The sequence below is a fragment of the Phyllostomus discolor genome, chromosome 1 (assembly GCF_004126475.2).
Source record: "Phyllostomus discolor isolate MPI-MPIP mPhyDis1 chromosome 1, mPhyDis1.pri.v3, whole genome shotgun sequence".
Classification (NCBI taxonomy): Eukaryota; Metazoa; Chordata; class Mammalia; order Chiroptera; family Phyllostomidae; genus Phyllostomus; species Phyllostomus discolor.
In genome coordinates this window covers 63898430-63925379 of record NC_040903.2, presented here as the reverse complement: position 1 = coordinate 63925379, position 26950 = coordinate 63898430, and the positions used below count along the sequence as shown (strand labels likewise).

At 37.3% G+C, this 26950-nt stretch overlaps 1 protein-coding gene across 1 annotated transcript in view; it reads left to right on the top strand.

Annotated features, from left to right (window-relative positions):
- The window catches only part of MRC1 (mannose receptor C-type 1), an 80892-nt gene that overhangs the window by 12361 nt on the left and 41581 nt on the right, over positions 1-26950 (top strand). Inside the window, exons 3-9 of the mRNA XM_028507292.2 lie at positions 2658-2831; positions 6843-7007; positions 11909-12022; positions 14719-14865; positions 18955-19140; positions 22205-22362; positions 23299-23409. Of these exons, the coding sequence (XP_028363093.1) occupies positions 2658-2831; positions 6843-7007; positions 11909-12022; positions 14719-14865; positions 18955-19140; positions 22205-22362; positions 23299-23409 (1055 nt within the window). The remainder of the gene's footprint in view (positions 1-2657; positions 2832-6842; positions 7008-11908; positions 12023-14718; positions 14866-18954; positions 19141-22204; positions 22363-23298; positions 23410-26950) is intronic.

Below are 26950 nucleotides of genomic sequence, written 5' to 3'. Positions count from 1 at the left end.
TGGGGAATTAATGTGTCATATTTAGTCAGCTATTTTATAAAGTGGTAGCACCAGTGGGGCAGGACATAATATTACATATAGTTGCTTCCTTAAGCTTTTGAAGGTTAAATAAAAATCAGAGTGTTTAGTCTTCACTTCTCTTGGCCAAATTCCATTCTCTGGTGGCTGCACAGAAAAAAAAAGACAAAACAAAAATAAGAAGGAACTTGAAGCCCTTTAGAAAGGCTTCATGAGTCACATGGAGTTAAACCACATTCCAGGTGTGGACACTTGGTTACTGTGAAGCGTTATCTAGAGTGACTCCAGATCAGAGGGAGTGCTTGTCTTTTGGGAAAGAGATTACCTGCGAAGGTGAATCTAGCTATGTAATAAGTAAAGTCAAGAAGTTCAGATCTTTGTAAGGTGATGATTTATCACCTTTCCATTTTTCTTCTATATAAAGAGGAGGGACAGTAGACAGTGAAGAAGAATGAGAAGGATGGTTCAGAAAGAAGTTATCCTAAGGCATTTATTGAACACAATGTACGTTTAGAAGTTACATGAAAGATGACCTATGTAGTATAATCTTTCAGGAGAAACTTGATGGAAAATTACTGAGTAGGATAAAGATGAACTAAACTTGACAGAGTTGAATTCCACAGATGGGACAATAGTCCTAACTGGGGGATTCCACACAAGTTAGATTATTTAGATTGGTGCCAAGACATCAGACTTCTTATTTTATTTTAAAATACAACACTGAAGTTCTGTAGCGCTCTCCCCTTTCTATTCTTCTGTTTGCTTTGATAAAAATATGCATAGGGTTTAGGATAGTGGTTTTCAAACTTCAATATGCTTCAGAATCATTTGGAGAACTTGTTAAAATGCAGATTCCAAGGTCCCCTTCCCACCCAGATTCTAAATTGCACATTGGAGGAAGGGCCTGGGGTGGTTAGATGTAGACAGTCCATTGGCCACACTTTGCATACTCTCCAACTCTTTCCCTGTACTTAAGATTTTCCTGGTAGAATGTCTAGCTCTTCAGAGTGATCTTGGAATCCATTCATTGAAATATCTATGAACCCTGAGAAACAATGCAAAGTGAGTACATGTTGAGTCTCCAAAGAAAACTGGCTGAGACCAGTGATTATTTTAGGATAACAGAGTCAGAGTGGTAGGTTTAGAAGGATCTGAGGGTTGTCTAGAGAGAGGTCTGGGCCCCAGGAGGAAGAGTGCATTGACTGCAGTTCCATGATTTGTCAGTGGAGGGGCTGGAGTGCAGCTTGGTTCTCTGGGCCAAGTCAGTGCTTTGTGAGGTCGAGTTAGTCCTGAAAAGGTCATCTCTGACTGACATCTATAAACTCAGCACTGAAAATTCTTTGGCTAATTTAGTGAACAGGACAACTAACCCTGAGGTTGTCTTCTCAGGTTTTTTTCATTTGAAGGAACAGGTACCCCGTACATAAGAGTGGCATAATTATTTTTGAAACCAGCTTATTCCTTATATGATATGTGATTTGTAAAAACTAGGCCTGTAACTTAATGGGAAAAGGGCTAGAATCAAACCAGCTAATTGACAAAAAAGTAATTTTGAGGTATTTTAAGATAAGCTTAGTTTTTAAAAAGTACTGGGGAAGTACAATGAATAAAGGAAAAAGCAAGGAAGTAAAAAAAAAAAACCCCTCACATTTGTTTTACTCTTAACATGTGTTAGGTGCTGTGCTATGTGTTTTGCATACTTTATATTATGTAAATGAATTTTAAGAACTTTCTAAAGTCATAGAATCTGCAAAACTTAATTAAGAAAAGAGTATGCTTACCCAGGACCAATTCCAGCAAATACCAACTGGTAGAAGGAGGCTAAATGTTATAGAAGTGTCACTGTCTGCCAGAGGGAACATCCCTACAAAGACAGAAATTTTAAACATACTGGAGAATGAGGTGAATAGTTTGGTTGCCCATGAAGACTGGAGCTTCTCAAATCCTTTTGGCTTAAGCCAAACCATAATGAACAATTATTTTATGTTTTTTTCAATTTCCCTTTCTAGATGAACCCAGAGCTTCTTATTTCAATCTGTTTGAATTCAGTTTTTAAGGGGAACAATATTGATTGTTAATGATATCTAATGGTTTTGAGTGATTTCCCTCCATGATGTGGATTAGAGTTATGCTCAAATTCCTACCCTTACCCACAGCCATTGTCTAGGGAGGGACTCAAGTGGAGGCTGGCTTAGCAGGAAGTAACCATAGGGGGGGTAAGTATTTATTGTGTTTTTGGGTTACACAGCTATAAGATAATGTTCAATCTAGAGAGCTCATAATTCTATACTTCCAACCACGAGGAAGGATGGCCTCGTCTCTCTTTTGAAGGGAATGCAGAAGTAAAAGCTGGTGTCAGTTGAGCTAACTCCATTTGCCCTACAGGAGGAAAGAGGAAATCTCTTCCAAGAGACAGCAGAAATTAAGTGGTGGTAGAGTTATTTCTAAGTACAGACCTAAGTACATACCTAGCAAAGACTGGGGTAGAGAGAGAAGAAAAATGAAAAGGAATCCCCTGCATGGGGACGTCAAGTGTGATCAGAAGAGTAAGACCAGCTTTTTGGTAGAGTTCTTACTGAAGAGTCTATGTGCAGAAGCATCACTTTCATTCTAAGTGCAAGTCAATCTGTTTCTTTTAGCCATGTACACACTACTGGGCAATGCAAATGGAGCGAGCTGTGTATTTCCATTCAAGTTTGAGAACAAGTGGTATGCGGATTGCACAAGTGTTGGGTCATCGGATGGATGGCTTTGGTGTGGAACCACTGCAAATTATGACATGGATAAGCTGTATGGGTACTGCCCACTGAAATGTAAGTGACTTTACCATCAAGAAATGTTTGGTGCATTTAGTATGGCAATGTGGTAATAACATCTTGCATTTATCTAGAACATTTTTTCCCAAAGTTATGTCACATTTGTTATTCCATCATGGTCCACCACAAACCATTATAAATTCATTGTCCCTAGTTTATAATGGAGAGAGTCACTCATCCTAGCAGAAGACTAGAACACAAATCTCTCGACACTGGACTACATCAAATAACTCCTTTATTTTCGCCAACTTCTTTCCTTCAACTTCTACTTTTACTGTCAGTTATTTTCTAAGACTTTAGGGCAAGCAAAGTATACTGTATATAACTCAGTATATGCTTAATACTAGAGGTAAGCATGCCATTCCCCAACCTTCAAATGATGAACCCTTATTAAACTATAGATTAAAAAAAAACTTAAACAATGTCACAAGCATGTGGTTTGATGGAAAGAGACAGAGAGATATGAAGACCTCCAAATTTTGTATGAATATAATGAAAGGGGCTCCTCACTGTGATAATGAGAGTAATGATACTCCTCTTAAACTTAATTAAGAAGAATATTTAATTTAACACAGCAATGAGTCAAATAGAAGTGGGTTATTTCTGTGCTTGAAGCATTTTTTAAAATGAAAATTTAAGTAGTATTGCAGAAATGCAAAGTGGTAGCACATTACATTGATGGGAAGGGGCCAGAACATAAGAATTCTTGGTATTCTCAATATGCTCGAGAATCTATAAAGAAAAAGTGCAGCAGGTTTGGTTGGGATGCGGCGGAGGAGAGCATTGTGTTGGGAGGCACTGATGGGGCTGAAGGAGGAAAAGCAAGAGTTCATTATTCTACTTTCCCTGTCACCCCACATCCTCTTCCTGCTGCCAGATACCCCTTTCCAGTTCTTCCCCCATAAGTGTTTTATCTCCTAACCTCTTGCTGCTTCAGACTTTATGGATCAGAGCAACTCCCGGTTTCTGGTATTACCCAGAATTCTCTCCTTTGCTGTCCTGTAAAGGGGCAGGTACAGAGGAAGTACACCAGATGTGGTCTGGGATGGTGGCCATCTGAGCTTAAAAACATCATTACTTAGAACTCAACTTTTGGGACCATACATCTACCCACATCCCTATCATGTAAACAGCCCAATTTATAAAATTATTTTAGTTTGTCAAGTGAAAGCCAGAATTTCAAGAATCATGCTTATTTATCTGTTTTGATTTATAGTCCATAAACATCTCAGAATTTCATTTGTCAGCTCCATGTATTGTAATTATCTTCTGTGTTTAGTCTCTATTCTGGGCAAAGACCAAACAATACATGCAGGCTTCCCGTTCATAGTGATGCTGCTCTCTCATTCTTGGGTGAGGTAAATATATTCACCTCTCTTGTTAGCAACCTTAAAGGTTTGATTACCATGAAAAGTTTGTAGATATCAGATCTCTGTATTAGAAGGCAAAACTGAGCTATCTTTTTCCTTAGGATAAAGCAGTACTTATTTTTCAGTGATTAGGGAGTGTCTTTCTCTTTTACTGAGTAGGAATTGTATTTTATAAGTCTTGTTATTATTGAGTTTCTTAAGGGTATGGATTTCACAGCATCCTGCACCTAAGTGGTATTGACAAGGGGGTTGTGGGCTGCAGGTATGAGTTAATCAATCATTAAATGGAGGACAAATAGCCAGTCACTAATCACAAAAAATAACCTCACCACTTGGGGTGGATATGTGTTGGAGCATATCCTGACTGTGTTATAGAATAATTTTTCAGTCCTGTTACTTGTAATTTATGTCTTCCAAATCAAATTATGTATTTTTCCTATTAAATGTAAAAGGAAAATAATGCAGAGAATTTAAAAAAATGTTTTATTTCTAAAGAACATTTTAAAATCAAAAGAATATTTTATAATACATATCATGCTTTTTTAAAGGGCTTTGCAATTGTACAATCTATTTCATTCTCCTTGCTTTGTGTTCCTTTCAAAAGAACATTTTTATTTCATATTATCCTTAAACAAACATTCAATATAGGAGGATGAGGTACCAGCTATTGACCTTGTAACACCTGATATATGTCCTTTGCATTGCTTATTGTAATGTTTTCCTTGTGTTTAGACATTTATATTCAAGTATGACAAGAATGAAAAAAGAAAAAGACTCCTTTCTCTCAATTCTTCATAACTTGCAACTTTAGTTTTCAAGATCAGTTGTGCTGTTTTACTGTGAGAATTTGAGGAAGCTGAGGAGCTACATAGTCAGGACACCTAGACAATCAATGACAAATTGGTTTTAATACCTTGATTTAAAAGACAGTGTGTACACTTTCTCTAAATGAAGAGAAGAGTCACATTGCATGTTGTTTTTTGGACACTTATATTCCTTTCCTCTGTTCCTGGATAAAAAAATAATCCCCTCTTTTTTATATCTCATATTTTTGCCATATTATATGCAAAAACTCTGTTTCTAAAAATGTTTTTTTAAACCTTATATCTTCAAACAAACCTCAAATAGTCTCATTTGAATGATCTCCTGTGGAGAACAACCCATTTGGACATTTAAACTAATAAAGTCTCAGACCATGCTAACTTAAGTTTAATATTACGAATTCAAATTTATTTTTTTAAAGATTTTTATTTATTTATTTTTAGAGAGGGAAGGGAGGGAGAAAGAGAGAGAGAAAGAGAGAAACATCAATGTGCAGTTGCTGGGGGCCATGGCCTGCAACCCAAGTATGTGCCCTGACTGGGAATCGAACCTGTGATGCTTTGGTTCTCAGCCCGTGCTCATTCCACTGAGCTACGCCAGCCAGGGCTCAAATTTATTTTTTAACATAAGCATATGTATTGATTTTATACTTAAAACATCTTGGAAATTTAGAAATTTCTGTACTGTTGCCTGAATGGAATTTTGATATACTTTTCTTCCTCTTTGATGTGCCCTGGGACCGCAAGTTTCAGATCACAGTCCGTGGTATACGCATGATAAAGGTCACTTCCTTGTCAGGTTTAAAAAAGTCCCAGCAGCATAGGCTGCATGCTTTTAGAAAATGACCTAATTTTTTAGCAAATTGAACACTTCTCAGAAAACTTAAACTGTTATATAATCCTTACTCTCTTCCTTGCAAATAAATGAAAAGATTATTATTCATATGACTTATAAGTAAAATTTTATATTATTAAAAAGACAAAAGAGAAATTCTCATGACATGAAGCTCACAATAATATTTCATTTGTTGATTGATTCTCTTAACATAAGTAAAGTGCTATAAATAAAATTTATCTACCTATATTATTAGCTTTTCATAGAGTAGAATTGAGCCTATAGAATATATTGGGAATCATAAAATAGCATAAGAAAAATAAGCAAAAATATTTAATTTCTATTCTGAAGGAAGAAAAACAATTAGCATCTACTATTGCCAGGAGATACCTACATTGAGTGTATTCTAGAGATGAGAAAGTGAGACTCCAAAAGTTAACAGATTAATTTAGTGCAAACCACTGGTGAATGACAGGGCCAAGTGCAAGTCCAGATCGGTCAATCTGTAGAGTCCATAACCTTCCCTCTAATGCCTGTGCCTGTGGTCTAAAATGACCAAATAGAATTTACAGGCAAAACAGTCGTTTGCTGTGAGAAAACATATACTTATTCTTTCTTCTCTCTTTACTTTTTTCTAGATTAAGGAAATTGGGTAGGTATCTTTATTCTTTGTTCTTGCGATTGCCTCACTTCCTAACTCACCTGATCCCAAACATGCCAATGGAAAAATAGGGAGATGATGCCCCCTTCCTTTCTTTAGGCACATGGAAGGGATTAGATGTGGGTAAGCCCTTGAAAACTTCCCCTTTTCATTTCAGGAGTGAAGAAAATCTCATAGACACTTTAAAAATAAGTAAAAGGAGAAAAAAGGAAAAGAAATACAAGGGCTAAGGCAATAATGCTTCTAGGATTATTATAAAACATTGTTCACTGAAAGTCTTTTCTAAACCTAACAGCCAATTCCATTTGACTTCTTTTACAGTTGAGGGCAGTGAAAGCTTATGGAAAAAAGATCCACTGACTGGCATTTTCTACCAGATAAACTCCAAATCTGCTTTAACTTGGCACCAGGCAAGGAAGAGCTGCCAGCAACAGAATGCCGAACTCTTGAGCATCACAGAAATCCATGAGCAAACATACCTGACAGGTAATGACATGAGAAGAAAGAGTTGTAAGTAAGATCATGATTTTTTGCTTTCTGTATAGCTTAGCTTAAAAGCAGACAGCACAATTGACTATAGAGATCACAATAGGAGTCAGTCCCTCAGCAGATGTTATAACAAATTTGCATCTTGGAAAGACATTGGAATGGCAAATAGTCCTGGCCTCAAGAGCCAACTTTGTTCTAGCAGTTGTAACAGTCTCTAGGACCTTTGCCGGTAAGGGTTCAGTGTTAATCTGAGCTCAGAGTAGAAGATGCCACAATTAATTAGTGATGAAATTCTTGGACATCAAACAGGGGTACCATGCTGGTCAAATATTGACCAGCCAAAGATCTTTTACTTTGAAGCCAAAGATCTTCCCTTTGCATCACAGAGTTCATGAAGATAAAATAAGATGCTGCCACCACAAGTAGAGACAAGTCAAGAGCTTCTCTGGCCCTGGCCAGTGTGGCTCACTTGGTTGGAGTGTTGTCTGGTGACCGAAAGCATTCCCTGTGAGGGCGGGTTTGTTGCATGGTCCCTGTGCATATCATCCCCAGTCTGGGTGCATATGGGATGCAGGCAATTGATGTTTCTCTCTCACATCGATGTTTCTCTCTCTTCCTTCCTTTGTTTCTAAAAGTAATGAAATAAATGTCCTCATATAAGTTTTTTTTTAAAGAGCCACTTTGAAACTCAGTTCTTTTTGTTTCCTGTCTCTAAAATTTGCAGACACTCTAATGGTTTGCTGGTCTTATTGACACTCTTTCTACAGCATGGTGTTTGTTTCTAAAGCTTCTGTTCTTAGAGGACTGTGAAGATTAAAAGAGCTAATGTTTGCTTGAAATGAGAGTATTCGTTTTAGCTTCTGCAATCCACACTTGGGGAACAGAGAGACTAGGATCAGAAAATGAGTGTGGAGCAAAAGCATCCCCAATTCCTTGCCCCGGAGCACCCTCCTTCCCTCCATTTCACCCAGACACTGCTACTAGATTAATATGTCTCTCATACTGTGACTACCATGTTTGAAAAACCCTTAGTGACTTCTCCTTTCCTATCAAATAATTCACAGAACACCTTTGCCTGCCGTTCAATAACTGTCATCTGCCCACTGATAAAAGTTTTGAGTTCCTCGCCCATGTATCATACTTTCTTGCCTCCACATCTTTCCCAAGCCCCTTCTTGTACTTAGAATTTCACAAATTATATATGATTGAAATGCAGTTATCCTTCATTTCCATCTGTGTTTCCCTTATTTGTTTACTGCTTTAGTGACAATTGTTTATATATATGTCTCACTTCCCCTGCAAGGGTGTAAATACATTAATTTGTTATTTTTAGTCACCTGTTCAACAAGATTGCTAGCATCTATGTGCAAGGCATTTTGCTAGGTCCCAGTGACACAGTAGCAATCAAAGAAAGACATTTCCTGTCCACGTGGAGCTTGAAGTCCAAGGGGGGAAAACATATAAACAAGAAAACAAACCAACACATAGACACAAATTATAGTAAGCGCCATGAAGAGCACAAACTGAAGGCCATGTGGTGAATGGATTACGCAGGCAAATGGATAAAAATGAGGAATTCCTTGTGAATATTTTTGTCCTCACCCCCCAAAGAGAGTCACATACAATCTTCCACCGGGGAGAGTCTCAGTGAATTTTGCTGACTGACAAATGATGATGCAGTACAATCAAAATAATTATTTAGCAGTCCAGACTCATGTTTTGATAAATGGTCAGCTTATGGCAAGGGGACAGAAAGAGTGGTAGTTCTCAAATGTGAAGTTGCTTTTTAATCACCAGAGAACTTTGTTACCGTGAAGATGCCTAGGCGCAAATTTAGAGATTCTAGATCGTTAGGTATGACATGGGGCCCAGGAATTTGCATATGATCCACCTCCCAGATGATTCTGGGGCAAGTGATTGGGGGACCAAACTTGGCAGAACACTGCCTTAGTATCTGCTTTATCAGTGATGCCTACAAATTCCATCTGACAAGACCCCTGCAGTAGAGTGCAAGAGTAAAGAGCACCGATCGGAGCAGGTCGCCTGGGCTCCAGCACTGTGAGGCCGGGGGACCTTGGTAGGGATCACCTGAGAATTGCCTCAGTGACTCCATTTCTTAAAAAGTAGAATATGTGTCAACCAATACAAGCATGTCCCCAGCCTTACTTCATTTTCTAGGATTTCACTTTGTCCAACTCTTTTCAGATGATACTTTCATCTACTGGAACACATTTCTCCCATAAGTTAGTTTTCAGTTGAACTTGATGTTGTTTATTGCATTGTATTTTTGGTGGAAAAAATGTGACATACATTTATTTAGCACAACCTTTGAAATACGTAACTGGGTAAGAAGTATTTTTCTATTCCTAGTCCATTTTTGAGGACTGAATTGTGAACTGCTCCACTATAATGAAATAGTTCTTACAAGAGTTGAGCACCAAGCTTAACATTTATTAGTTGTCTCCTTTCTTTTCTTTTTTTAAAGAGAAAGTTCTTTTTTTAAAAATTTTTTAAAAGATTTTATTTTTTAAATTTATTTTTAGAGAGGGAGGGGGGGAGATAGATAGAGAGAGAGAAACATTAATGTGCGGTTGCTGGGGGCCGTGGCCTGCAACCCAGGCATGTGCCCTGACTGGGAATTGAAACTGCGACACTTTGGTTCGCAGCCGGCACTCAATCCACTGAGCTACACCAGCCAGGGCAATTAGTTGTCTCCTTTCAGTGTAGGCAGCAACTCACCACTTTCGTATAGTGGTTATTAAGGAGACTGACCATAGAAAAGCAACCTGATCTCACTGTGTGTATTCATGAACTCAGAGATGAGATTATGCCTCATTCTGCTCAATAGCTCTCTGCTCTCTTTTGGGTGGGTTTTTGGGTCTAATATTGGGACAAAGTGTCAGAGTGATTAATATTTACAACCATGTATAAAAATAAGGAGGAGAAGAAAACAGAGGGAGAAGAAACTAAATTCATGTAGATGAGTAAGGAAGAGAAAAGATGATTGAAGACAGTCCTGGTATTACTGTGCACACATACATGAGAGAAGAATCTGTCAGAGATAACAGAGTTTTAATTGGCTTTTTTTTTAAGGGGAATTTGTTTTTGAGTTGTGTTATCTTGACTCAGGAGTTTTACTATTTTCTGGTTTTCTGGAATCCCCAGGACAGAACTCAGATTACTTTTTAACTCTTCCCCAGTTACACAGAGGAAAGCAGGGACTGGGGCAGGACGGCAGCTCTGCCCAGCTGCAGCCTCATTTCCTGGTTCCCGGCTCCCTATCAGGCTCGGGAGGCAGGAAATGCTTCCCTAATCGCCGAGGGCTATTGTTGTGTCTCTTGGGAGGGCAAACAATCCCCAAGAGACTCAGAGGCTGAGTTCCCCTCAGATTCTTGTTTAAATCTTATCCAAGTCTCCAGAATTTTAGTCAGCATATTTCTGATATTTCCGCTTTTCTCTAAGTCAACAGTGTCATGTATTAGGGGGGAAAAGGTCTAATGAGGAATTTAAAAAATAAAACAGAATTTTGATTTTTTGGAGGAAAGATGTTCATGATATTTGGGATTTCTTGGGATATATCAGGGAAAACTAGGAAATCATGGTGTGAATGGGGATTATGTTCTACTCCATGTTGGGAAACATGACACTAAAATGAAAAAAAGAAAAGCATACACGAGTACTTACTCATGCTTTTAAGGTAAAGCTTCTTTTATATGAGGATTGTGGAGTAGACATCATTTTTTAAAAAATGTGTAAGCCTGGTTTATGACTCTGAGATCAAATTACCTGTCATTTATTGAACAGCTGCCATGTATGAGACCTTGGCTCACACGCATGTTCTAAATAAATATTATTGTCCTCACTTTATAGGTGAGATAACAGACTAGGAATAAGAAATTAGAAACTTGCCTAATACATGTTCAGAAAATAGCTGAATTGGAATTCAGTGCTGTCTTCTCACTCATTTTGCCTGGGTCTCACAAACAAAAAGTAAGCAAGGACCTGGGGGTTCCCAAAGCACTAAGTGGAATCCTTAGTAAAGACAATCCACAGCTCCTTGCTCCGGGGAATTCACTCTGAACTGGCCATCTGCTTTCACAGTATCTGCAGGGCTAGCTGCTTCTGCCCAAGCAGCCCATTTGTCTACCACCCATTGCCATTTCTCATCCTTACTTCTGTTTCCAACTTCAAAATTGCTGGCACGCTGTACTTAATTCTCAATTCCTGAATCAGATTTGTAACTACATATGTGCAGAACTGAAATAAGATATAGGAAGTGAAATTTGGCTTGTTGCTCTGATTGTTTTGCCCCTTTCCTTTGGTGCTGGTAGGAAAACAAACTGCGCCTCAACAGAGAACAAAAATTACCAGAGTAATATCGGACATTAATGCATCCTCTGTTATAATGAAGTTCAAAAGTAACTTCAAATATAACCATTTCAAATAATACATGCAGAAAAATTAAGAAGTACAATGTTAGGCATGCACAATCAATGCTTTCTATAGTGATGTTATAGAAAAATATTATAGTAAAAAAACTTGATCTCATAAAATTATAAAAGCACATCAGAGGAAAAATTGTGGCTGATGCTCTGCTTTAAAGTAATACATTTGACACAAAGTCTGAATTTTTTTCTAAATCCCAATCTTTGCCAACCTGACTTCCACATGGAATAATAATAATAATGGCAGTAGCTTACATTTGTTGTACACATACTATGTGTCAGGTCCTATTGTAATAATTAATGTAATTCTTCAAAACAAGCCTAGGAGTACCTACAGCAGATGAGGAATGTGAAGGGATAGCTATTTCCCTTAAAGAGCTCTTAATTCTGAATTTAATTTCACTTTCTTTTCTGAGTGTGACTTTTGTTTCTGTTTTTGCTTTCACTGTGCAGGATTAACCAGTACCTTGACTTCAGGACTGTGGATCGGACTGAACAGTCTGAGTGTGAACAGCGGGTGGCAGTGGAGCGAGGGCAGTCCATTCCGATACCTGAACTGGCTCCCAGGTAGGGCGGAGCTTGTCTGGGGCTGAGTTCCTCTAAACGTAATTTTTCTCAATACTACGGGGACCTTCATCATCTCACATGTGGACCTCACGGAGAAGAGTCGGGACACTGTCAAATACAGTCCATTTCTCACCTTGATTTGAAATCTGCCAGCCAGATTTGAATAAATTAAAACATAAGGTTATGCCAGCTTCCCAGGATGAGGGCTTGTCAGGCAGGATTGTCACACAAATCAATACAGGTCTCTGTTACAGTACTGATTTTTAGAATATCCGTGATTTGCTAGGTATAAAACAATTGGGAATAACCAAGCCTTCCACAGCTTTGTTATTTTCTGGAAGACAGAATTCTCTACATTGTCATAACATTCTGGTAACACAACAAAAAAGGAGACTAAACAATTATTCCATGTATTTGGCAATTATTCAGAGAAAACAAATAGGCCAATGATGACAAAAATTTTCATCTTATTCACCATTACCAATCAGTGTTAGTAACTGCTTGAGGCACTCAACTGAGTAAGGCTCTGAACCTCCCTCCCCCGCCCCCATACCAATCTGGGTTTATTAAGAAAGAGTGCAAAGAAAATGAGTGATGTCTGCCCTGTCCATGGGAAAGGAATAGCCTGTAAGTCACATCCTCATGTACCAGTTCTGCTATGGAAAACACTGATGTGGTGTTTTCCCCAATGGTGAGATTTGTTTTTTCAAGCCATTGAATGGTTTTTGCATTTGGTTTATATAACCAAGCTCTCCATTTTTTTACATTAGTAATGTATGCTATTAAAAAAAGAAAAACCTCAGTAAAATAATATTCAGAATAGATGCTGAAATATGAGGGGGATTTCTAGAGACTATATTTTGGTTTACACTGATGAGATTTTACTATGCAACATCACCTTCAGTGTGTGGTGCCTGCAGTGCTGCCACTGGAGTCTTAATGCTGCGTCAGCTCTGTTTTTCCCTGGCACGTGGGTCATAAACATTGCTGTGAAAGAATGTAAGATGTCCTTTTTTACGGGTGAGGATTTGGTTTATCTGCCTACTCACTAAGTCAGATTAAACTGGAGAATACCCGTTGGGGTCGATGAGATCCCTAGACAACAATAATCATTTATGAGGGGATGAGGTTGTTCTTTTTTGTTGCTTAATTATTGTACAATATTAAGGAAGGCAGATCACTTTATTTATTACTCTTTTGGGGAGCGATGATTGTAATATTTAATCACTTGCATTCTAAGAGCTCAGTGAGAAAATTTGAAAGTTAACTTCAGTGAAGGTGAGACATGAAATTGGGATATTAATAAGAAAGAAAAAGAAATGACCTTCTTTAATAAATCCAATTCCTGAGAAGTAAGTACAATTTGAATCACCTTATAAAATAGTAGGAGAGTTTAGTTTTCAAACTAAAATTAGAAACCTGAGGCATATTAGCACTTGCTATTGTGTAAATGTTCAATCAAGCACTCAATTGAGTACTTATTACCAAGTAACACATTTATTTAAATATATTCCCATTTCAAGTGAGGATATTTGATACAAATGATGTGGGAGTGTGAATCAAATATATGTATGACTCTGGTAACCAGTGAAAAACAACTAGTTGATATGTTAAAGTTGGCAGTCATATGGCGTTGATAAATAAATGTATAACATCATTAATTAGTTAATATATTAATAACCAATAGTGATTAAATTTATTGTTTCTTGAAAGTTTCTTTCTAGTATTGACACTGACACCTTATCCGTCAGTTCAGTTACATCGTGAGTTTGGCCACAATATCAACACATTTTAAAAACATGCATCTTTACACTAACACATTTTTTCTTAGTGTGCTATTTAAGCAACTTTCGAAAACATTTGACAAAAGCTTTCTGGAGCAGGTAACTTGCCTCCCATTTTACAGGAAGGGAGGGTGAGGTCCTGGTGTAGGCTATAGGCATGTCAAAACTCACAAAGCAGTCATTAACACATTGTGGCTCATTCCCCCTGTCTTCAGGTGTGACATGGAACTAGCGTATATCTAATGTGTTAGCAAAGGTGACTTTATCTGTTTTTTTAATATTTCCCATAAAAAATGGGGTGAGTGGTCAGCTCTCAAAAACATCTTTCGTAGACTGAGTTGAAAACCTTGAGCCGTAGTTCCAGGTGCACTTGATCAGTATTCCCTCCCCACGTTGCTGCTTCCGGTGTCCCTTCCCTGTTCTCCTGCCATCGTCTTTCTTTTCTGTCTCTTCCTAATTGGAGAACGTTTTCCCATCTCCAAAAACTCCCTGGTCTGGTCCTCACAGTTAGCTTGACTTGGTTTTCTTGGTAGGTATCAACAACGTTTAATAGGGCAACGTTAAACATCACCTGCTGTTTGGTTAGGTGCATCTTTGTTATACATAACAACCCAGTGTAGTGATTGTTCAGGTCTTAAGGTCTAGTTTATCATTTGATATTGTGAAAAAAAGTTATTTCAAAGAAGTAGACCTGTATAATCAAAATTGTAGGCATTGGAATGATCCAACAACAATAAAGCAGTTACCCAACGTGACTTTTGCTCTGTAGTCAGTAAATATTTATTTGTGAATGTGTAGCAAAAGACAGAATGGGGACCCATTAAACCCAGAGGATGAAGATGTGAGCCTGAGGGGGTTATCTGCTTGTAACACCTATAACAGTTCCATTTAATTTTCTTCTTTCCCCCGAAGGAAGTCCATCAGCAGAACCTGGGACAAGCTGTGTGTCACTAAATCCTGGGAAGAATGCTAAGTGGGAAAATCTGAAATGTGCTCAGAGACTAGGCTACATTTGTAAAAAGGGCAACACAACTTTGAATAACTTTGTTATTCCTTCAGGTAAGTGATCTATTTGATCTGCAGTGTATAAGATATGATAATTTAAAGATAAAGTTATAGCACAGTCATAACTGCATGACATGATAGGCTTGGTACATAATTTATGGAGTAAGCTTAATGATATTCCTACAAAATTTCTTTTTGTTGGTTACTGCTCCTGGTCACTACCATTTCTAGAGTGTGGTGTGGTGTTCACACATGTGCAAAGCTTTTCACAGGACATCAGTAAAAATTTTATCCCTACAGTAGCCCTATGAAGTACATACTATTATTCTCACATTCTAGATGAAGACAAAAATGTTCAAAGGCTATGTAAAACCTGCATATGTGACAAACTTATATGACAAACCTAAGAAATACATATCTGAAAGAGAGTGTTTTTATGTCCTCTCTATTTAGAGTCTGGGCTCTAATGCTGTACACTGAAGTCTTCACAGAAATGGAATAAAACATCCCAAAAGTAGTAACTGAAATTTATATGTAGGCTAGACCCAAGAAAAGAATTCAATTATGCTCTCTATTATAATTTTACAGAAGAATCAATCTACTTAGGCAAGACTGCATTCTTTCTACAAATCGGCAAAAAGCAAACAAACTACATTTATTTTCACTATCAGATATTTTTGGAGACACACTTACTACTTTAAAGAAATTGATGGCCCTGACTAGTGTGGCTCAGTACATTGGGTGTCATCCTGCAAACCTAAAGGTCGCAGTTTTGATTCCCAGTCAGGGCACATGCTTGGGTTGCAGGCAAGGTGCCTGGTTGGGGGCTCGTGAAAGGGAACCAATTGATGTTTGTCTTGCACATCAGTGTTTCTCTCCCTCTCTTTCTCCCTGCTATCCCCTCTCTCTGAAAATAAATGAATAAAAAATTGTAAAAAAATAAATTTATGTATGTATGTACGTATGTGTGTGTGTATGTATATATATATAGACACATATATATATGTGTCTATATATTGTGCTCAGGAGATCTGATAATGTGTCATCCTTAACTTTTTCTCCCTGAATTTTAAAAGCAATTTCACTTATTTTAAAATATGACTGACATGGCTAGAAAGTCAAAAAGCACAAATGATAGATAATAATATTTTGTTTCAACCTCTTCCCACTCCCAGATCTCCTCCCTGAATAACTGTTTCTGGATGTATAACCCTACCTATTTATTCTCTGAATGTATAAGCAAATACATTTACAATTATTTTTATCTGCTTCATACCAATAGAAGCATACTGTATATGTATTCTTGACTTTTTTCACTTAATAATTTTGGACACCATTCTGTATAACACATAAATAATTTCTGTGTAAATTTTTATGACTGCACAATAGCCATCCCAGAGAGAGAGCATTATGTAGTTTTTGAAAAGTCCCCTATTAATGGACCTTTAGTTTACTTCCAATTTTTATTATTACAAACAACCCTATAGTGAATAACTTTATGCACATGTTGTTTTGTACATGTGAAAATTCCTAGAAGTGAAGTTGCTGGATTAAAGTGTAGCTGTGTTTGTAACTTTAGTAGGTGGAGATCTGGCCAAGCTGTCCAATGGATGCAGATGAGGGTCCTGGTTATTGGGTTTGATCATGCTTTACAGGGTCACCATTACGCCTGTGGCCTGCCTCAGGGAGACCTCAACCATTCTTGTATTTTATCTCCCCTATTGTTCCCATGGGAGAAATAGTGTCATTCTTGGAATTGCCACTTTGGGAAAGAGGAGAATGGTTGTTTTATAGTTTTCCTGGCACAGGAAGCAGAATTCTGTCACTTGGTCTTGTTACTTAGTCTCTCAGTTTTAGGTTCCTTATCTGTGAAATGGGAATATTGATGCCCGCTGTGGACATTTGTTCATATTCCCAAACACTTATTGAATTATTTTTATTTCTCTGCTATTCCTCATCTTATGTCACTTGCTAACCTTTCATTCCCTTTTGATTTTGAACTTCTCTATACTCTTCCTGGATTAGTCATTCTATCTTATCTATAAAAGTCAAATAAATCAGATCTTGGAAACGCATATATCAGAGGTCAAATTACTCAGCACACATGACTGGTGACACCACCCCTTGGGCAAAAATTCCACCGTGGACCCTGTTGGTCTTTGCAGCATTTCCCTCTTTGGCCGTAACTTCTGGGTCCCTAGAGCTGCGCTGTCTAGTTTAATAGCCTCTTAACTGCATGGCCACCGAGCACGTGAATGTGGCTAGTTCTGCTACATACCAGACTTCCAAGACTTTGCATGCAAAAAAAAGTAAAATACCTCATTATTTATTTTTTTATCAATCACATGCTAAAATGAATATTTTAGATAACTTGGGTTAAGTAAAATAGATTACTACAATTTACCTGTTTTTTTTTTACTTTTTTTTAACACTAGAGATTTATAATTGTGTATGTGGTCACATAGCGTACCGATTGGCAGGTCTGCTCTGGAGGGACAGGGCGTCCTTGGTGTTGCCCCCTGGCACTCTCCTTCATGGCTTCTTTTCATGTTTTCAAGTATTGTAAAAGTTCACCTGCTTAGGTTTAGAAGTCCTGAGCATCTGCTGACATTATTTTCAGCTCCCAAGAAGCAAAACTCAAATATCCCACCAGAGGGCTCCAGAGCTATATGAACAATTCTTTGGTAACTACTGGATGCGTGCAAACGTAAATTGCGTTGAGAGAATTTTGAAAATATTGTAACTTTTTATTACAATAATGCAGTGTTTGGTCATTAGAACTACCTATTTACTGGAACGACTACTATGCGCAGAATCCTGGGCTTAAATAAACAGTGTGTTGCAGGTCGTCAGAACCTTTAAGAGAAAATGAGACTAATATCTTAAACACATATCAGTGGTGCCCTAAATAGAACTTTTACTAAGGCAGCACATTTACAAACACTTAATATCAAATTTCAATGTATAAGCCGGCATTCGTTTGGTAACATAATACCTCTCTAAGCAAAGTATGATGCTAAATTGCTATTTGAAATAATATCGGTAAAATGGTAATTATAAATTGCTGTAGAACTTCAGTTCCTTTCTCGACCAACATTCACTACACTCATACCATGCGCTAGGCCCTATGCCAGCTCTAGGGATGAATATGGGGATGAATACAGTGAGCCTCTTCCTTCTGAGGTCATTACCTCCCCCAGTTTATTACCATTATATTGTTGTAATGTATAATGAAGATTATGAAATTTGATGATAACTATTAGTAGCAATAATTAGAATATTGGCCACTATTCATAATTTGATTAAATGGTCAATATGTGGCATTAGTAATTTACAGTCATGTTATCTCAAATGTTTCCTAGTTTATAGCATAGTGAGAATAGGTAGTTTAATATTAGTATTTGTGTTACTGTTATTAGAAACGACTTGCACATCTGGATACTTTGGTTCATGTACTGTGATTTGCCCAATACAACTTGTGGCAATTTCAGGTTTTGCCTGAAAGACTTCTGAACCTCATCCCTGTGATAACACGACATCACATGTCATGTCAGCTTTTGGCAGTAAGTCACTGGTAGTGGGTTGGTTTGGAGGCTCAGGGGGCTCCCTCATTCTGCTGAGGTTTCAAGAGCTTCTCTGCCCTGACCCCATTCTATTCCCTGTTGCAACACCTCTTTCTCATGCCTGCCCAGTAGTCTTGCCCTTCCTCTGAGGAATGACTGGCTCCCTGACAACCATAGAAGGGAGATAAATTAAAATCTTTTAAGCAATGTATTATATGTCAAATCTTTTGTGTCTCCAGCATTGACATAACATGTTTAGTACAGGTGTGCTGATGACAAAACACAGATAAAACCAGACAGTCTACTGTATCTTCATGTCGTCTGTTTTAAGTACAGTTTTTCTGAAGAAGAGATTTCTCATTTAGCTGTATTTTAAAATGAAAGATGCATTCACATACTTTCTAGTCTAAAAGCAAATACAATGTAGTCTTTTGCGAATGCTAGGAAGTAAAAAATAATCTTACTTTTATTTGCCCATAATGATGAACTCTTTTTCATATAGAGCAGTAGAAAATGAGGTTACAATTAAAAACCAAAAAACCTCCCTTTTAAATGATTTCCAAACTCTTTTTTTTTCTAGAAAGTGATGTGCCTACTAACTGTCCACATCAGTGGTGGCCATACGCAGGTAACTGTTACAAGATTCACAGAGAGGAGAAGAAAATCCAAACCGATGCCGTGGTTGCATGTAGGAAGGAAGGCGGTAACCTCGCCAGTATCCACACCATCGAGGAGTTGGACTTCATCATCTCCCAGCTGGGTTATGGTAAGAATGCATCAGTAACATGCTTGGCTGGAGTCTGCCCCACCTGCTGCTCATGTCCAGGAAGTTTAATCATCAACATTAAGTGTAATAAATTCAAATTAATAATTCAATGATCAATTTAATAAATTTAATAAATATATGTATCATTCCTAAAATATAAAAATGGTATAATATTTTAAAGAAGCTTTATCACTAAACTAATTTATTTTTCTTTTAATATGTAATGCATTCTGGATATTTTTTTAAAATGTTACTTTTATATATATAGTCTATTCAGAGCAGCTACCTTAAACTTGTCATCAGTATTTAATTTTATTTTGTGGTTATTTGTGTGTGTGTGTGTGTATATATTATTTTAAAGCTATATTTTATTTAACAAGAAGTCTGAAGCATTTCACACTTGGGATTTTTATTTTTTATTAAGCTAACTAATGCTTCTAGAATGTCGATTGGTGAAAGAAATGGTATATTTTATTGGTATAGTTAGATGTTGGCCTCAATCTTTTAAAGAAATTTATATGTCCATTTTAGATACGTCATTTAAGAAGTGTATAGAAAACAGAGTAACTTAAATGATGTAACATTTTCAAAAATTGAAAAAAGTTTGTGAAAGAAATGTGGGTAGAATGAGTTGGGAATGCTGATATGAAGAGAAAGGTGAGGAAGAAGCTGATAACAATGAGCCCTCCTTGGTACTTGCTGATTAAATGGTTATCATTTTCCGCTTCCACTGATGAGACTTTTGAAGAGCTGCAGCTGCTCATTTCCAGCAAACAAAACAAGAGGAAACGGAAGGTTGTGACGATGGGGGCTGCTTCCTGACACTGACTGACAATTGACAGGTGTTGGGGGAGGGGACAGGAAAAGCAATTGACAAGTAGAACAATAGAATAGTGTCAGAGAAAGAGTTAAAGGATCCCCAAACACTATTAACTCCTGGCACCTGTGCCAAATGGAATCCTTTGCCGTCTGCTTTCCTCCTTGAGCTTAGTAGTGGTGATAATAGACTGTGCGGCCTCTAAATGATTTTTTCATTATTCTGTATTTACCTGGATGATAATAATGTAATCAAAACTGAAGCATCCGAGTAATATCATGACATATAAGTTATGATACTTATAACAGGAAATAAAATTTGCAAATGAATCTGTGGAAAACAGTTTAGTTAAGATTGTGTAGGGGTATATGGAGGGAAGATAAATGTCTTCTTTATTCTGCAAAAAATAAAATAAAGATGCTACAGCAGTAGTGTGCAAATTTTGCTGTATTTTATGCAATAGGATATAAAATTAGGAGAATGTTATATGTTTATTGCTATAGTTATTTTGGGAAGTTAGGTGACAACGTTTGCTTTTGTTCAATTTGAGAATTCATAAATGTTCACCAAGGAAACCTGTTCTCCTTTACTATTGAAAAAGATTTCTTTAAAACAATGAAAGTAATATTGATAAAAGTATACTTAAAAATTAAAAGAATTGTTTCTAAATCAAAAGCCTAGGAAACCTTTTGTAGCTAGTCGAAATATCTTTTATGTCAACCATGGAAAGGTAGTAGATGAATGGGGACCTGTACACATAAATTATGACTGCATCAATTAAGGCAGCTTCTGTAACAAATTTAAAAAATCAGCCTAACAACCTTACAGTTACTGCTTATACGTTTTTAGAGGATCAAGATTGTGTTTTCGAATTGCCAATGCTAGAGGAGAAGAACAGTTTAGTGTGAAAAATGTTTATAGAAAACTCTTAATACTTTACTGTAAGTGTGGGACTGGGGAGTTAGGTTTTCATCAGTCTTGAAACTAAACCCCTAGGAGATGGGTACATGAGGTCATCCTGAAGCCTGTATTGGCTGCCCAAAAAGATTATGATCTGCTAAATTCAGTGACAGGAAAAGGGATCATCCTGGCGACTGTCAGTCACGTTCTGTGGCGCTGGAAACATCTGCAGGGGCTGGCGCCAGGCCAGCCAGCGACTTCTCCAAAAGCAAGGCTGAGTGACAACACGAGGAGGAAGAGGCTGAACTGTTAGGGAAATGCCTATGCAGCGTGGCATTTTTCTCATTTTCTATTACACAAAATCATCTTTAAAATTCCTTGGCAGGTAATTCTATTTTAAAGAACATGAATCAAGCATTCATGATGGAATTCACAGTAGTACAATTAAATAGATATTGAATTGTGTATTCTTTCATTTTTTAAAATTTGGAGTTGTATGTTTTTAGCCATAAAATCCCAGGCCTTCAACATTGTCCCATTTTAGTTAGGGTATTTAGAATTTCAGAAGTATAACTACTGATAAAATCAATAATGAAAGTTATAGAATTTTAAAATGAAACAATCACACTTTGTATCTAGATCTGATTGTTTTTGTTTTAACCTTTATTTGCTATTTGGGTTCTTCCGGTGTTTCATGGTGAAAATAATTCCAGATTCATTTATATTTATAGACTAATACATAGGTGCCAAAGGTTGGGCCACAGCCCAGCCTCTTGGTTTATGCATCTTTTCACTGTGTAGCTAGATCATTTTTACTCGATGACAACACAATCAGTAAAATAAAAGTCGTTTTTTATATTTATTATTTTGTTACATAGATAATATTTAATAGTAGTCAACCAGATTTACATATAAGTAAGTGCTGTATTTCCAGTGTGATGAGTGAGGTTGGTATGGTAAGTTATTTACAACAACAACAACAACAACAACAACAACAACAAAAGCTTCACAAGATAGAGGGTAATGATAGACTCATCTCAATTTCATTTTTGCATATCTCAGGAGATATAATTTGCAGTAGCACAGCAAAAGAATATAGTCGTATTCACAGTGGAAAGAGTACATTACACAATTAAAGTAAAATAGACAATATAAAGTGTAGCTCACATCTCAGGCTATAGCATGTAGGCCAGGCTAAGACTCAAGAGGATGGTCCTTTATGATAGTTGCAGTATCAATAGACTAGAACTGCTGTTGAGAGCAAAGGGCCTTCCTTTCTTGATAACCTCCTGATCTTTGGAATGGAAACTTTGTGTGAGTTACTCCTGTGTCTTTCTTCTTGTGTAGAGCCAAATGATGAACTATGGATTGGCTTAAATGACAAGAAGATTCAGATGCTCTTTGAATGGAATGATGAGACCCCAGTAACATTTACCAAATGGCTCCGCGGAGAACCAAGCCACGAAAACAACAGGCAGGACGATTGTGTCGTGATGAAAGGCAAGGTGAGGGGTCATGAATGACTGACATCTAGCAAAAGCTGCAGGGAATTTTTCCCACTTGTTACATATGGTTGTTTAGATTGTTTCTAGTCTAGGTTAATGGACACAGATCGAGCTTGAACCAAAATTCAGATTCAACTTCTTGAATCTCTCTCAATTGTTTAACAAAGTCATATTTTCAAGAGGCCCAGAAAAGAAACCAAGAGAAACTTTTAGGTCATGGTTGAAATTAACCAATCCCTAATACTAATATATTATTCCTATGCTGGGCCCTAAATAGTGCTGTATATACACATAGCTCGATGAATCAATTCTGAGCATTGGTTCTACTCAGCTGGCTGCTCTGAGTAGACCTAGTTAGATCTACTCTGGGTCCCAAAGCCTGGAATCTGTGCTTGGAGAGCTACGTTCATGTGTAGTGTTTTTGCTTTTGTTTTTTTGGTTACCTGGTATCAAATATGAAAAGATCCCTCTAAAACACAGGTGGCAAACACAAGGCCTTAGGGCTGAATGTAGCCCTCACCTTGTTTTATACTGCCCAGCACCTTGTTTCTACCTGGTGGCAGCACCGAGCTCCTTGCCCCTAGTGAAGGAGTAGTTACATTTCTACGGTCCTAAAATTACATTCAGCCCTTTGTAGGCAACCGCGAGGCTGATGTGGCCCTCTGTGAAAATGAGTTGGACACTGCTGCTAGACAGTGAGTCAGACAGCTAAGATGTAAAAGCATAGGGGCTCCACTCTCACTTTACATCTTTGTAGTGTGAGTCCAATTTGCTGTTTACCTGTAAAACATCAATTTACCTTTCCTTTGCGTGGATGTCATTTTCCCTTAACAACCTCAAATCGTTGTTTTCCTTTTATGAGGCACAATTATAAGAAAATAGCATCAAAGTCCAACAACTGGTAAGCATTAAGTTTTTCCCCTTTGCTTTCCGCAGGACGGGTACTGGGCGGATGAGACCTGCGAGCGGCCTCTTGGCTACATCTGTAAGATGAAGTCCCAAGCCCAAGGGCCAGGAGTAGTGGAAGTAGACGCAGGCTGCAAGAAAGTGAGTACAGACGTACACAGTGGTTTCAGATCAGTGATATCACATGATACCCTTGGTTTTATTTTTGTCTGAGAAAGTACTTCATTACTGTCACAGATAACCAACATTTTCACAGTTTTGTGTCCTTGTTCGCCCCAGCACCTCTTCAGGTGTTCTCCATTATTATTGTGGGTTGTTTGTTGTTAGTAGCTCCTTTCAGAATGTCATGGGAATTGGAGGAAAGAAAACAGAGAATAAAATGATACAGTGAGTGGAGCCTGAAGAGGGTAACAAAGGCAGGTCACAGGACAAGGTTATCATCAAGGTATTGGTGGTTTATGACCCTGTGGGTTGTCAAGGACATTTCCAGTAGATCACTTTATGTCACAGATAGAAAACAATCCTTAGTCACTTTTCCATTTATAATGTTTCTGACAAGCCTCCTTCTGGTGGGGGTTCCTGCCAGTAGATCCCTGCAATGAGAGGCGGGGGATCTAAACTCTAGCTGGTCATAGCCAGCAGTGACTCCTTTAAACTGAATGCGGCTGTGCACTCCTACCTTGCGTCCACCTCATCTGCACAACAGTTAGTAACACTTCCCCATGGGTCTTACATTTCTTTGAGGTTAAAGTATATGATCTCTGTAAAACAATTTCTAAAAGTGAAAAGACACTACAAAATCTTGAGTGTATGGTTATCATTTTCCTGTTTAATTGCTGAGTCGGCCATCTTCCACTTTTTTCCTTTCTCACTTCTCCTGGAAAAACAAAGTAGAAATGTATTTTCTTTCCAAGAGTGTCATGTTGTGATCAAATCATAGCAAATACCAATAGGCTGAGAATCCGTGAAACATAATTTAGAACTGCACAAATAAACCATAAAGAAACATGGAGCAGATACAGAAAATTCACAGGCTGCTGGAGATATAAACGATCTTAGTGATGGTGCAAATTCCACTTTTAATTTTTGCATTCTGAAAGTTTCAGTTCAGAGAAGTGATAACTTTCTTAGAGTCACACAGGGTCAAGACTAGATTCCTGTCTTCTGTCACCAGGTCACTGCACTTTCACTACTGGTTTTATTCCCACTACACTTAGACATTCTTTGCCTAATCATATGCATGTACAGGAGACTGTATTGTATATTATTGTAATTTTCTATAAACAAGAAACACTCCTTAAATTTTACTACTTCTATGCAATCAATCAAAGTTATATATACAGTCTACTAATTGTTATATCTGTAATCTGATATAATTCGATTTAATCATTAGGATGGTAATAGAAAAATAGGAAAATATTTTAATAGAAAGCAACTGTCGAGTGCAATTATTATGCTCTCATTGATTTAAAGGATAAATGTTATATTCTTAATTATATAGAAGAGGCAACTGAAGCTCAGAGTTATTAAATAATTTGACCAGTTTGAAAACACCTGTTGTAGGCAATGATTTTCTCAAAGAGCTGGGAAGACTAGAAAAAAAATCTGCTCACCAGCGAAGAAATATAAGACAGTTTCTTTTTTTGAGTAGGAGTTTTGGCCTGGGCACTGGGTGAGGCAGGGGTCTTTTTGAGAATTCAAAGTGACAGGCCTATGGCCATACTGATCTGGGATTCAGCTTTCAATTCATTGCTTAACTGTGTGGGAAATGCTGGGTAAGAAATTCACATAAGGTGGTCCTGATATGCTAAAGTTCCAGGGTGGCTAACAGTTGCAAATGTGATTCTCTTTATACAGAAGTCCCTCTTTCCAGCCTGACTGGGAATCCCAAGGATAAGTTTGAAATTCAGAAATATCAAATATACCACCAGGACGTTTAGATGGAGGAATGAATGGATATGATGTTAAACTGAATGCATTTTAAAATGTTTACAGAAATAAAAGGTGTAATTGACTCTATGGAACAGCCACGAAGTTTTGTTATGTAGTGTTTTATTATGATTCAGTTCTAAATGTTTTTGGTTTCTTTTGTTCAGGAATGATTTAGAAGTGTGTGTGTGTGCGTGCATGTGTGTGCATGTGTATGTCGACAGTGATGGGAGTTTTGTTTGTTTACTAGTTTCTAAATAATTGAGAGGTACTATTGATTTTAATTTCCCTCCCTTGTGAACATATAAAGCTCTTTGTTGTTATTTGTTGAGATTGTCTTTATGGTGTAGCTCGTAGTTAGTTTTTGTAAATATTCCATATGTGCTTGAACAGAATGATCTTTGATAATTCACAAGTGTATATATGTTGCATAGATAAAATTTAGCAATTATATTATCTAGATATTTTATGTTCCTGATATTTTGTCTGCTTGACACAATATTCTTGTAGTTCTGTCAATTTTCACTATATATACTTTGAGCTGTGTTATATGTTCCTGATGAGTCAGTCCTTTAATTATGTAATTACTTTATTCATAAAATTATTTTTAAATAATACTGTTGCAGAAAATCTATTTTTTGCTTGGTATTTTCCCTAGAAGCTCTTTTCCAGCTTATTACTTTTTTTAAAGATTTTATTTATTTATTTTTAGAGAGGGAAGGAAGGGAGAAAGAGAGAGAGAGAAACATCAATGTGAGGTTGCTGGGGGCTGTGGCCTGCAACCCAGGCATGTGCCCTGGCTGGGAATCGAACCTGCGATGCTTTGGTTTGCAGCCCGCGCTCAATCCACTGAGCTATGCCTGCCAGGGCACCAACTTATTACTCTTAATCATTGTATTTTCAGAATGGTTCTTATAAATATATGTCTACATTTTTATTCTTAATCTAATTTGAAGAGCTCTGGCTTTTAACTGGCAAACATATGAGTTTAGATTTGTTTTACAGACTCATATATTTGGATTAGTTTCTACAATCTTATTTTGTACTTTATTTTGTTGACCATTACGTCTCCTTTCCTGTTCCCTATTGGTTTTATTAAATATCTTTATCCCATTTTTCTCTTCTACACATTTGGAGATTATACATTCAATTTCTATTTTTTAGATGGTTAACTTTATGTTTTTAACATGCATTCCTGATTTGAAGTTAAAGTTATTCAATATCTTTCTCTGCTTCCTGAACAAACTGAAGATTGTTATTCTACTTAAACATTTTTAAAAAGTTTAATTTTGAAAAAATGTTAGACTCACCCAAAATTGACCAAAAAAGCACATAGAATTTCTCTCTGTCACCCACTTGGCTTTCTTGAGTGATAACTTCTTATCTAACTAGTGTACATTATCTCAACCAGATAACTGACGTGAATATAATATGATTAAACTACAGATCTCATTCATATTCCATTATTTAACTTCCCACAGCCAGTTAGCTATTTCTGCCATTTGTACAGGCACTTAGACCTGGATTGACTGAGACATTCATTTATTTGTTTGCTCAGAGCAGACTTTCGGCTCACTTGCTCCTCCTTCTTTCACATTCCTTCTTGCCAAAGTAAACCTTTCTTGAGCTCTCTCACTGGTGATCTGGGAGATGAAAACCCACTGTCTTTGTCTGAAAATGTCTTGAATTTATCCTTTCCCCGCATAATAATTTAGATAGGTCATTTTAGAACTGTACATTGACAGTTATTGTC